This window comes from Armigeres subalbatus, chromosome 1, assembly GCF_024139115.2.
Source record: "Armigeres subalbatus isolate Guangzhou_Male chromosome 1, GZ_Asu_2, whole genome shotgun sequence".
In the NCBI taxonomy this organism is placed as follows: Eukaryota; Metazoa; Arthropoda; class Insecta; order Diptera; family Culicidae; genus Armigeres; species Armigeres subalbatus.
Genome location: NC_085139.1, coordinates 278,370,768 through 278,383,278, shown reverse-complemented (window position 1 = coordinate 278,383,278; position 12,511 = coordinate 278,370,768). Strand labels below are relative to the sequence as shown.

Genomic DNA, 12,511 nt, shown 5'->3' with positions numbered 1-12,511 from the left:
CAAGAAGCTTGATTTTAGGAAATGATGCAAAATGGGAACACTGCTTGGACAGACCGGCGTGTGCTACTACAGTTGTCAAAATTGTTTTTATTATGATTGTGATTCGTTTGTTTTTATTGGAGGAAATAAATTGATAGCACAGTGATAAAATGTCGTTTTTGATCCGTGGAACGATGAATCGGGGTCTTTTTCGCTCACTGCGTAACAGCTTTCCTTTGGCTTCTTACTGCAGCATACAGCAGTCGGTTCGAAATTCAGAAACAAGGCGCAGTTTAGTCAGTTTCAATTCGGCTTCGAGCATCACGTTACACAATCAATCCAATCTGCAGATTGTTCGATGGAAATCTAAAAAATCCAACCGGAAGGAACAGTCTCGCCAGCAAGAGGAGAATGAAGAGGAAGACGATGATGATGAAAAATCAGAAGATTTTGAAGACTTGGAATTGGATAAGCACGTGAGGCTGGTGAAGACGAGTGTAAATTCCATGCGGGCCGATGTGTTACTAAAGGCAGGGCTGGGTATAGCCAGAAAGTAAGAAAACTCATTTTGATTTTTCAGAAATTTTCATCATTAAACTTTTTGCAGTAAAGTGGAAACCCTATTCTACGAGAGCAAGATACGCGTCAACGGTAAGAAATTGCTGAAGAAAAGTTCAACCCTGGAGGTGGGAGATGAGCTCGATGTCGTTCGAGGCGTGAGTCCAACCAACGAGGATCATCTGATAGTGTCACGAGTGGAAGTACTCGCTGCAAATCCGAAGTCCGAAAGTATCGGTGTTAGCCTTCGGCGCCAGAAAACGCTCATCATAGAGGACTACGACAAGGGGAATTAGATTACTATCATCTGATGTTTGTTTAGAATAAAACTTTATCTTCTGTTGGTTTTCTGTATTATTTTTCTAAATAGTTTTGAAATTTAGCAGATGGGAAACAAGTTTATCTCTCTACCTTAGTGCATTTTACGGCAAACAGATTCCTAGTTTAAGTGCAATCATCAATTTATTGAAATTTTTACTCAAATTTTGAGTTGTCCCGTTTTTAATGAAAATGAGTCGGACTCAATTTTAAGTAGCTCATTTTTGGCGTGAGCAATAATGTTATGGTAATTTTTATTCTAAAACTAACTTTATTTTGTGCATCATGTGCATGACAATTAGTAAATCAAAGACTTCTGAATGCTGCCCACCCTAACCCGCATAGTGTATGAAGGGATGGCACAGAATATTAAAAGGACAAAACGTAGAATGAATTAGATAATTTCAATGTAATCTACCTGATCGAGACAAATGTTGAATCTAAAGGTTCGGAAGCCTATATTTGAGAGACATGAAAACCTTTTTTCAAAAAGCTTCCTTTCACGAGAAGCCTTTTTTTAAGAGGCTCGGAAGCCTCTTTTCAAGAGACTCGGAAGCCTTCTTTCAAGAGGCTCAAAAGACTCCTTTCAAGTGGCTCGGAAGCCTGCTTTCAATAGGCTTGGAAGCCTCAAGAGGCTCGGAAGCCTCCTTTTAAGAGGCTCGGAAGCCTACTTTCAAGAGGCTTGAAATCCTTCTTTCAACAGGCTTGGAATATTTCTTTCAAGTTCTGTCTACTTTCGTGTAGTAACACCATGGAGCTAACCTGCGACATATCGATGTTGAAGTTCCGAACATCCGCCTATAAAATGATATTTTTCTAGAATTTCACTGAGATATCATACTTGAATGACTTTTAGACTTATAGACTTATGTTATTTAACTGTGGGCCAATAACTCCATTAGGTTCTGCAGCGTCTGTATCTAACCTCAAACTGATGACAGATTAGTAGTACTTCGCGTTGGACTCGGGGGCAGCCAACCAATCACGAACTCGAACTTTGTCGGAGTCCTCGTCGGAGTCAGTGGAAAGTACTACTGAACTGTCAAAAAAGTTCATTTGACGAGGACCGAATTCATTCGTGACGTCATGCTGCAGAACCTAATACTAATAGCTTCGTGAACGCTGGCAACGTTTTTCACTTTGTGAATTTCGAATTCTTTCAAGAGGCTCGACAGCTTCCTTTCAAGATGCTCAGAAGCCTCCTTTCATGTGACTTGGAAGCCTCCAAAATTTCTCAAAGTCTTGTACGCAGTTCGATGTATAAACTTTATTATATATATATATATATATATTTCTTTATTAGAGAGGATTCAGCCCTTGGCTGGTTCTCCTCATTGAGGAATTAAAGAAAATGGAAAGGGGCCTTAAGGGTCACCCTCGCCGGTTACAAGAGCGTGGTTACAAATAGATATGACTGTAATTATACATAGAAAAATGCTGGAAATTTTTGTCCTCAAGTCTTCTAGTTAAGTAAGTAATTATTTTCGTCTCGTTATGGAAGAGTCCATGTTCCAGGATGAGGGAAGTGATTTGTTTTTCCGTAAGTTTCGTTCAGTCTCATTCGTTGATGTCAGATAGTTCCATAGGGTTCCATCAAGTGTTACCTGTGGTTTTAAATAGATGGAAAGAGTACCGTGTCTTTCAGGAATGAAATTAGGATTTTCTCACCGGTTTCATCGTTTCTAAGGGCGTCGCGAATGCTGTTGATTTGATATTTTGTTCTTGATTGATGGAAGACTGGGCATTCCGCGAGAAAGTGTTCCACACTATTAGGCCCTCCGCAGGTGTCGCAGCTTTGTCGAAAGTTGGGACCTCCAGCAAAATTGTGTGAGATTCTGGTGTGGCCAGTCCGTAATCTGGAAAGTACCACCTGCTCCCTTCGATTGGTTCGGTCCTTCCAGGGAGTCGTTATCCCTTTTATTTTTCGGGTGAATAGCGTTCGGTTGTTATGCCACTCGTTAGCCCAAGCGTCCTCTATGATGTTTCTTAGCCAAGTTTTGGCATCGGTGCCGGGAACGTTCCTTGTGAGGCGGGTGCTTGAATGACCAATATACGCGAGAGCATCGGCGGCCTCGTTTCCGGGTACGTTGCAATGCCCTGGAACCCACATGAACGTGATGGGACAGTTTTCCAGATTATCTGCCATGGCTTGGATGGCTTGAATCCACGGGTGACGGTTGGTAGGGGAGTTAAGTGCCGCAATAACACTGGCTGAGTCTGTGACTATCAAAGTGCGGCCACTGAAGAGGCTGATGGCAGCTTGGAAAGCAGCAGCTGCCTCGGCTGAGAATATTGACACGCAGTCTGGCAGGCTGAAGCTTTGGTCGCCACATCGTTTGGAGACTCCAATACCGACTTTTCCGCCGGCTTTAGAGGCATCCGAGAAGCGGATATCTGCAAGGCGGTATTTGGATTGTGAACGTTCTGCCCAGGCTTGCTGGACCACGACTTTACTGTTCGTTGCATCGTTAGGGTAGCATGTTGATCTGGTTATGCGCTGACCGCCTTTTTTAAAGATCTTTTGAAAATGGTGATCAATCCGGATAGGTTTGGCCTGCCAGCTCCGAGGACCGGTCCGGTGGAGTCCTGCCACCGGGGGGAGCGTGGCACCGGCCACTGTTCTTACGGATCGGTTCGCCTCTCTAAGAAGGAAGGGCGTCGACCCGTCCGATCTGGATTTTTCTAGGAAACCAATGGCTCTCGATCCAATAGCCAATGGGACTCGGTAGTTAAACGGAAGTACTCCAGCCTCCACGCAGGCGGAGAGGGCAGGAGTGGATGGAAGAAGACCGGAGCACAGTCTAATTGCCTGATTGTATGTCGGGCTAAGTCGTTTCAACATCTCAGCTTCGGCGCTACAAGAAATTTCGACCCCATATAATAGTCGGCTGGTAATAATGGCGTCAGCCACCCGCAGTCTAGCATACCGACCGCTTCGGGTATTTTTGCTTGAAATAATTCGTAAAAGGTTTAGCCTAGTCTTGCAGCTCTTTTTCACCCCGTCAAAATGGTTCTGGAAATTTAAATTGCGGTCCAGGGTGACCCCGAGGGCTTTAAATGTTTTACGGGTGGCAATTGGGCAGCCATTGATGGTGATGGGTTTGGTAGGTGGACGATGGGCTGCTTTACATATATGTGTTCTAACGCATTTTTCCACCGCTATGTCGAAACCGACAGCGTTAGCCCAACGGTAAACCGCTGAAACTGCTGATTGTAGTTTCCTCCTGGCAGATTTAGGATGTCGTCCGGTAACCAGAATAAGTATGTCATCTGCATAGAGGAAGATCCTAATTCCTCTGGGAATGTTTCCGAAAATGCCATCCATCGCAATCAGAAATAAAGTAACAGCGATGACGGATCCTTGAGGAACTCCAGTTTCTTCAGTTTTGCGATCGGAAAGGTGATCACCAACTAGTACCTTGAAAGAGCGGCCTGTGAGAAAGTTTTTTATAAACTGAAGGATATTTCCGGAATCCGGATACTTTCCATGAGACTAATTTGCGTAGTACATCTGGCATCCAGGCCCGGTTGTAAGCCTTTGCTAGATCGAGGGAGGCGAGTTCGGCGTGTTCACCAGTGTTGACGGCGTCATCTAAAGCGTGGCCAAGGGTTGCAAGGTAAGATCCGGTACCAAATCCCGAGCGGAACCCGTGCTGTCGGTCATCAAGTTTTTGGTTGGCGGTGAGATATTCAACTAATCGTCTGTTCACCATACGTTCGGCGATTTTGCAGGTACAACTGGTCAGCGAGATGGGACGGTACCCTTGAGGGGCATTTCCTTGAGCACCAGATTTTTTTATCGGAACAACCAGAGCTTGTTTCCATGATTCCGGCATAGTTCCCGATATCCATTCGGCGTTGATAGCGGCCAGTAGGACCGCCTTCCCGATTGGGCCCAAATGTCGTAGCATCGGATAGCCGATATCGTCTGGACCAGAAGAGCGTCCTTTAGCTTTTACCGAGTGTGAAAGGATTATTAAATGGTTGACCAGTATCCGGGGGCACGGTGAATGATGTTATGCCAGATTCTGGGTTGGGGTGGGTTTTAAGGAAATCCGCGCTGTATTTTCCGATTGATGAAAGGCCTTGGAAGTATTGCCCGAGAGCTTCGGCTACATCACTAGGGTCTCTGGTGGTGGTCCCGTTGATGAGCAAGGCAATGCCTTGGCTCCTTCTTTTGCCATGGATGGCGTTAACCCTTTGCCAGAGCTCACTGGCCGACTGGTCTTCGTGGATTCCGTCTAAGAATTCTTTCCAGGATTCCTCCTTCGCCTCCCGAATGATTTGCCGGCATTCGTCGTTTTGTGTGTGTGTGTGTGTGTGTGTGTGTGTGTGTGTGTGTGTGTGTGTGTGTGTGTGTGTGTGTGTGTGTGTGTGTGTGTGTGTGTGTGTGTGTGTGTGTGTGTGTGTGTGTGTGTGTGTGTGTGTGTGTGTGTGTGTGTGTGTGTGTGTGTGTGTGTGTGTGTGTGTGTGTGTGTGTGTGTGTGTGTGTGTGTGTACAAACTAACCCCCACTGTCTGGCAGTGATGTTATGGAAGAAAGCTGTCTGTTTTACAAAGTTTTACAGTCAGATTTAATCCGGGAGTTAGAAAGTGCTAGCTCTATTGCAGCTCCAGTGACCCATTTCAGACTGCCTGGTATTTCATGACCAGTCCGAGGTCACTTTTGCTTACAATAAGCCCCGCCTGTTTATGCTACCATTATCAATTGGATAATGGATCCATAAGCAAACTTCCGGATCTCAAAATCCAGCGCGTATTTAGTTTTAGTCATTATATTAAAGTTGTAAAAAAAAAAACATTTTGGAACAATCTCACCAAATTTATCCATGTCCAGCTACCAGAAACTTCAAGGGCATAAAATAATCTTGAGAATGGAAATAATCTTGAAAGAGCGTCCATGATGCGATCCGCTATTGTGCTCCACTTTTAATGTGCGCTGCACATGCGTATCGTTTATCTTGACAAACTGCTGTTATACTTGTGCATCGTCCAATTCCAAACTTGAAAGATCAATCCTAATTGATCCTCTGGATAAGGAGTTCCACCTTCTGATGATTTATGCCTCAAACCTGATATACAGTTTCAAGATCCTTTCCTGAAGTCATCCGCAAACTGAAATTCCAGCAATGTTGACATCCAATTTCCAACACGAAATTCTTTCCCCAAGGTAACTTTGAAGCAGCAATCTTTATCGATGCTATAAAGAAGAATCTGCTACCACTAATAATCAGTCGTCACAGCACCATATCAATTACTTTTTTCTAACATAGATTCTAACGCAATGTAGTTCAGTTCACAAAACCACTTATTTTTCTATATTGAAAGCATCAGCCGAATTGTGCTTTTGGCCCACGATTCGTGGAGCAAAATTTTGACACGAGAAAAATACTTCTTTTCTGCAAAACAGCACACTTTGATCTCGATTTGCCGGCATTCGTCGTTTTATTCTAAAATTGTCAATGATAGCTTCGCGATTGGGGTTCCCGTCTTTGAGACGCTTAACTGCCCGTAAAGCCTTGCGCCGTGCTTTAATGGCTACTTTTGTAGCGTCTGACCACCAGTGGGTTGCCCTTTTCCCGGGGTTAGGGCTGGTGCGCGGGATGGTACTTCGCGCAGCGTTAATAATGCAGTTTGTCAATTGGTCGATAGTAGTTGGATTTTGTTCGTCTAGTTCATTTTCCACTGCCACCTGAAAGTTGACCCAGTTGGCTTCACCGTAGATCCAGCGGGGGCGCCGGGAAGTATCCGGGGCTTTTCGTTTGCTGAGAGATATCATGATGGGGACATGATCACTGCCTCTGGAGTTCTCATCAGTGGACCAGAGAAATTGACTAACAGCCGAAGATGAGACGAATGAGACATCAATGGCGGAGGATACATTGCTCCGCATGAAAGTGGGAGATCCGTCATTTAAAAGAGCCATATGGTGTGAGCTCGTAGCACCGATTAAAATCGAACCACGAGCGTTGGTTGCACGGCTCCCCCACGCTGTGTGGTGGGCATTAGCGTCTCCAAGCAAAAGAATCGGTTTGGGAATTCGCTCTAATACATGTTCTATCTGATCTGAGAGGTTCGTGATTTTTCCGTTCGGCAAATATAACGATATCACGGAAATAGGAAATGGCCAGGTTAGTCTCACAGCAACCATTGGAAGGTCGGTATCTAACTGCAACTCTACTATGGGCAGATCAGCGGATATACCGATTGCAACCGAATGATAGGAATTTTTCATCTCTTTGATGATCCACTGGTATCGTTTTCCGAGAGAGTTGTTCATTGATGCCTTGGTGGCTCGATGTATTTCCTGTATAGCCAGAATTGTTGGCTGATGATCCCTGATTAGAAGTTCCAGATCTGGTAGATTATGAAAGAAGCCGTTCATGTTCCACTGGATGGCGAAGGTTGGATTGGCTGAGTGAGATGGAAACTCACCAGTGGATGATGGTAATGTAACACTCGTCATTGGTAAGATCCCAGGAATCGAAGAAGGTAATTGTGGGGAGTTATGATTTGGGCAGTGATCTATAAGGAAGGAATTGACCGAACAAAACAGAGCCCCACCGGTGGAAGGCGGCACTAGACCACCCGCTACAGGCAAGGGTGTCCCAACAGAAGAAAGAGCCGGAATTTGAGTGGAAGGATTTGGCGAACAAGACCAATCACCTATAGAAGGTGGCGGAAGGCTTCCTTCCAAAAGCATAGGTGTCCCAAAGGAAGAGTGTGAACAACCTGAGGTAATAACGGCAGAGGGACCGTAACGAATTTGATGAAGTTGGTCATACAGGACAGAGTTTGTAGCCTCCAGTCCTAGGGAAGGAAAGAAGGATACTTGGGGCCTAGGGTTTAAAGGATTAAGCAGCTGACGGCAACTTCTGTAAACGTTGCGCCTCGGGTTTTTTTTCCTGCCATGTCGTTCTTCGAAGGATTCTCTAGCTTATCGATGTTCATAGTCTGAATTTGTTGATCCGTGGTACTCCGAGATTGAGGAGTATCAGGTGGTAATGGTCCTTTTATTTTTATTTTCACGCCCTCTCTGACGAGGCCCCGGCTACCCAAGGGATCCACTGCTTCTTTTTTGGAATTGGTATTCTGGGGACTCATCCGCTCAGTCGGCTTCGCACTTGATGCGATGTCTTCTTTAGTGGTGGTTTTTGGAGTGAAAATGGTGTTGAAGGTTGTTTTGCATAATGTAGATTTGTCGTTTTCGGGGGTAGGACTGAGAGGAGTTAGTTTTTTTTTACCTTCCTTTTTTTCCTCCTCGTTTGCGAGATGTCGTCTTTGGTTTGATAATCAATGATTCGCCACTGTCAGAGTTAGTAAGGGGTCTTTTTGAGGGAATGGAATTTCGGGTCGCATTAGACAGTTTGGAGTTTCGAGATTTCTCTGAGTTCATGCTGTCGTCCGAGATATTGTCACTGATAATATCTTCCGTCGTTTTTGAGGACCATTCTTTTTGGCGATCACTATTCAGGTCGGTGATCCAGCTTGAGGTGTTCTTCGATGTATTGGGGATGTTAGTGTCTTCGGAACAGTTGATGGGCGAGAATAGCGATGAGGCTACCGATGGGGTGATATCAAGCTTTTCCTGAGATAAGTTGCCATGGATGAAACCACTGGCCCTAAGCTCTGCGATGGTTTTGTTCTGCTCGGCAATCAAGGTGTCTCTGTTCAACAAAGATTCCTGCAGCTTCTTAACAGTTTGGGTGAGACTGGATACCTGCTTTACTAGTTCACCGATTGTTCCGTGTTCCTTCACTGTCTCGATACGACCGACGACGGAGCGGTTCTGAAGAGCTTGTTCCATTTCCGCCATCCGCTTGTCCTTGGCGTCCGAGTCCGTACGGAGCTTCTTGATGGCGTTCCTGAGCCCATGAATTTCATCGTCTTTGCTAGCGTTGACAATTCCGGAAAATGTGGCACTATTGGTGCTGGCACTTTGACGAGCTTCGAATTCTCGGCACGCTTGAGGGTACGATACGTCATTGTCGACTCTGATGCGCTGGATGGTCACCTCTTTTTCGTAGACGGGGCATTTCCGGCTCGACACTGGATGGTCACCGGATTTGCAGTGTTTGCAGTAGGGATCTTCCGTACAAGGGGTCCTAGTTATAGCATCCTTTGTGATTATGCTATTTCCAATTTGATCTTCTATGTTGCTTTGCTCTTGATCGCTCGGATGGTCTTTGCAGCACCTGCCACAGATGCGGATAGGATTTGTACATCGCTTGCTAGTATGTCCATACTCCCAGCAGCGAAAACACTGCATTGGTGATGGGTAGAAGTGCCTAGTTTTGCATCTTGTCCATCCGAAGGAGATGTACTCCGGGATGACTGTTCCTCGGATGGTCAAAATAATACTGGCCGTATTTGTGCGTGTTCCTTCCGGAGTTCGTCGCGTAATCCTCCGTACCTCCTTCACGCCTTGTGCTGCAAGCTGTTCCTGGAGATAATCATCGCCTAGCCCAATGACGTCCTGATTGCTGACAACGCACTTCCTCTGATTTAAAGATGAGTGTTCGCTAATCCGGATTGACGTATTGTCCTGTAGCTTATTCATACGGAGCAGTCGATTGACTTGCTCTTGGCTCCGGACCTTAAGGACATAGGAGGTCCCTCGATTCTCCTTGAAAGCCCCGAATATGGGGCCACCTAAAGCTTTCTCCACAGACAAGCGTAATAAAAACGGATCTTGCGGTAACGATCCGCTGGTGGCTTCCATTCGTAGGTACTGTAACTGCCCAGCAATACCTTCTGGATCCATAAAACTGGGAAGCAGCGGCCCGGTGAAATCACCTAGCAGTTTGCTTCCAAGCCCGCTCTGACCACTTCCAGGTCCCCCTGGGTCCCCTGGTGGGGGTGGTCGGCCAGGTACCAGCATGATGCTGGCCGGCCAGTAGGGAAAAGTGTGAAAAAATTCCACCTACCTTTGTGTCTTTGGTTTACAGTAACTGCAGACTGAAGAGTGCGGACTTGTGACGGTATCCCCTTTTTTGTCTCTTTTCCCTGTGTCTATCACAAACACTACCACAGGCGCAATTTAACCTTAAATATCCAGTCGGGAGCCTTCACGCTGCCAGAAGTATCTTTTTTTTCCCGTTTGGACCTCTTTTCTTTCACAGAAGATCCCAACACACCGGAACACCGAAGATCACCGTAATTTTAGCGTATCACACACCTCAGCTGCGAAGACACCCTGACTTGGTCGCGGGATAGAACTGAAAAAAGTAACGTGGATAACGCACGCAGGCACGTGTGCACTGGACGACGCGTGGCTGTCAACAGTAAACTTTATTTGAATTGAAAAGTTTTAGTTCCCCTTTTCATATATCTTATAAGTTGAACTTATAATGAAGGGGTACTGTGGAGTTTGAGTAAGTTACCATCAGCGTGTGATTATACATTAACACCTCAGCGTGTCGAACAGTGCGCAGCAAGCCATGACTCGGCCTCTTCTGGTCAGACCTCCGTGGCGTGCACACGCACCCACGAAGAGCTGCTGTCATAACGAATCGCTTCGGCCATTTGGGGCCGCACATTTTGGCGATCCTGCCAGGTTATTTGTTTGATCCTGACGTTTATTTCAAAAGGTGAGTTGAATTCAATTTATTAATGTGCTAATGTGTTAAAATGTTTGATGATTAAAAAAACACAAGGCAATGGGTTTGTATTCCTAAAAAGCGCGTCTGGAAGAACGCTGCAAAATGGATTGTGGTTTGAATAATTATAAAGAGGGTGTTTCAAGACCGCTGGAAAATGGTTTGTGGTTTTAAAAATCACAAAGCTTGTCTGGAAGACCGCTGGAAAATGGATTGTGGTTTGGAAAATCACAAAGCGTGTCTGGAAGACCGCTGATGGAAAATGGATTGTGGTTTGGAAAATCACAAAGCGCGCCTGGAAGACCGCTGGAAAATGGATTGTGGTTTGGAAAATCACAAAGCATGTCCGGAAGACCGCTGGAAAATGGATTGTGGTTTGGAAAACCACAAAGCGTGTCTGGAAAACCGCTGGAAAATGGATTGTGGTTTGGAAAATCACAAAGCATGTCTGGAAGACCGCTGGAAAATGGATTGTGGTTTTGAAAATCACAAAGCGCGCATGGAAGATCGCTGGAAAATGGATTGTGGTTTGTAAAATCACAAAGCGTGTCTGGATGACCGCTGGAAAATGGATTGTGGTTTGGAAAATCACAAAGCGCTTCTGGATGACCGTTGGACAATGGATTGTGGTTTGGAAAACCACAAAGCGCGCCTGGAAGACCGCTGGAAAATAGATTGTGGTTTGCAATATCACAAGGCGCGTTTGGGAGACTGCCGAGAAAAGGGCTGACAATCTACAAAATCCCAAGGTGGGTCATGGAAGTATTGATTTTGGTTAAAATAAATTTAGTTTGAAATGTATAACTTGGCGACTTTAGTGTACATGAGACTACCAGTTAAGCTAGTTCTAACGAAATCTGAGAGATATGGAGATCTATCGTATGCTACAAAGTTGTTTGAAAGGCTTAATATATTATCTTGAAGTTTATTTTGGATTTTACTGACTTAGTAGTCGTAGCGGAATTACCCGTTGGATGAGATATCCAACCTTCACGAAGCTCAAAATCGTTGCCAGCATTCACAAAGTCATAAGTTTGGAGTTATTGTACTGGTACTGGTTAACATAAGTCTAAAATTTAGGTATATACTGATGCTATCTCATTTAAGTATGATATCACTGCGAAATTTTAGATAGATATCATATCCTAGGCCAGATGTTCCCAAACTACTTATACATGCGACCCACCAAGCAGAATCGCATATTGCTTGCGACGCATAGAATTTTAGACTTTTAGAATATGGATGAAAATGAGTTCGCGTTAGATTGAACAAACCATTATGAATTGCTTCATATCCCTCCCATCATTATATTACCTTGAATGGATTGGAAATGATTTGGAATTCGAACGGATTTAGATGGAATTTGGATTAGATTTTGGTTGGATTAGATTTGGATTTGATGGGAATGAATTTGAATTGGATTTGGAATGGATTTGAAACGAATTCGGATTAGGTTTTGGTTGGAATTGGATTGGATTTAGACTGGATTGGTTTTGAATTAGATTTGGATTAGGATTGCATTTGATTTGATTTGGATTTAGAACGGATTTAGATAGGATTTGGATCGAATTTGGATTAGATTTTGATTTGATTGGGTTTGGAATGGTTTGGAACGGATTTGGATTGAATGTAGAATGGATTTGGATTGGATTTGGATTGTTTTTAGATTGGATTAGAATTGGATGTTGATTGGAATTGGATTGAATGTGGCTTGGTTTTTTATTGGAAATGGATTGAATTTGGATTGGATTTAAATTGTTTGGATTCTATTGTATTTGACAAAATCTCAAAATTTATTGTCCTCTATTCACTACATAGATCCAAATCTAATGGCTGTGATAGATTTGTGGGACAAAATAGGGACAAAAGTATGAATCAAGACTCGTCTTTCGCAACCCATAATTGATCAGCCCACGACCTCTCTAGGAGTCGCGGCCCACAGTTTGGGAACACATGTTCTAAGTGGTTGTTAGCAAGTTCAACATCGATATGTTGAAGGTCAGCTTGCTGGTATTACTATATATGAAGCTGATAGTTGGATTTTATTTAAACTATACA

At 44.4% G+C, this 12,511-nt stretch overlaps 2 protein-coding genes across 2 annotated transcripts; one reads left to right on the top strand and one right to left on the bottom strand.

The window, feature by feature from the left end:
- Positions 1 to 140: 140 nt before the first annotated feature.
- LOC134207639 (mitochondrial transcription rescue factor 1) lies at positions 141 to 905 on the top strand. The gene is made up of 2 exons (XM_062683389.1): positions 141 to 532; positions 587 to 905. Exons 1-2 carry the CDS (start codon positions 150 to 152, stop codon positions 831 to 833), a joined length of 630 nt encoding a protein of 209 aa, XP_062539373.1. The 5' UTR covers positions 141 to 149; the 3' UTR covers positions 834 to 905.
- Positions 906 to 2,448: 1,543 nt separating this feature from the next.
- LOC134207356 (uncharacterized) lies at positions 2,449 to 7,320 on the bottom strand. The gene is made up of 5 exons (XM_062683074.1): positions 7,290 to 7,320; positions 7,059 to 7,211; positions 4,338 to 4,783; positions 2,524 to 4,273; positions 2,449 to 2,459 (listed from the first exon to the last, which is right to left on the bottom strand). Exons 1-5 carry the CDS (start codon positions 7,318 to 7,320, stop codon positions 2,449 to 2,451), a joined length of 2,391 nt encoding a protein of 796 aa, XP_062539058.1.
- Positions 7,321 to 12,511: the final 5,191 nt, after the last annotated feature.

What these genes read in the sequence shown, in the direction of transcription:
- LOC134207639 (XM_062683389.1), top strand. Translation starts at nt 150, where the DNA reads ATGTCGTTTTTGATCCGTGGAACGATGAATCGGGGTCTTTTTCGCTCA. An exon ending in GGGCTGGGTATAGCCAGAAA is followed by an intron (nt 533 to 586) that starts GTAAGAAAACTC and finishes AACTTTTTGCAG; the next exon opens with TAAAGTGGAAACCCTATTCT.
- LOC134207356 (XM_062683074.1), bottom strand. Translation starts at nt 7,320, where the DNA reads ATGACGAGTGTTACATTACCATCATCCACTG. An exon ending in TACATTACCATCATCCACTG is followed by an intron (nt 7,212 to 7,289) that starts GTGAGTTTCCAT and finishes ATAATCTACCAG; the next exon opens with ATCTGGAACTTCTAATCAGG. An exon ending in GCAAATTAGTCTCATGGAAA is followed by an intron (nt 4,274 to 4,337) that starts GTATCCGGATTC and finishes CGCTCTTTCAAG; the next exon opens with GTACTAGTTGGTGATCACCT.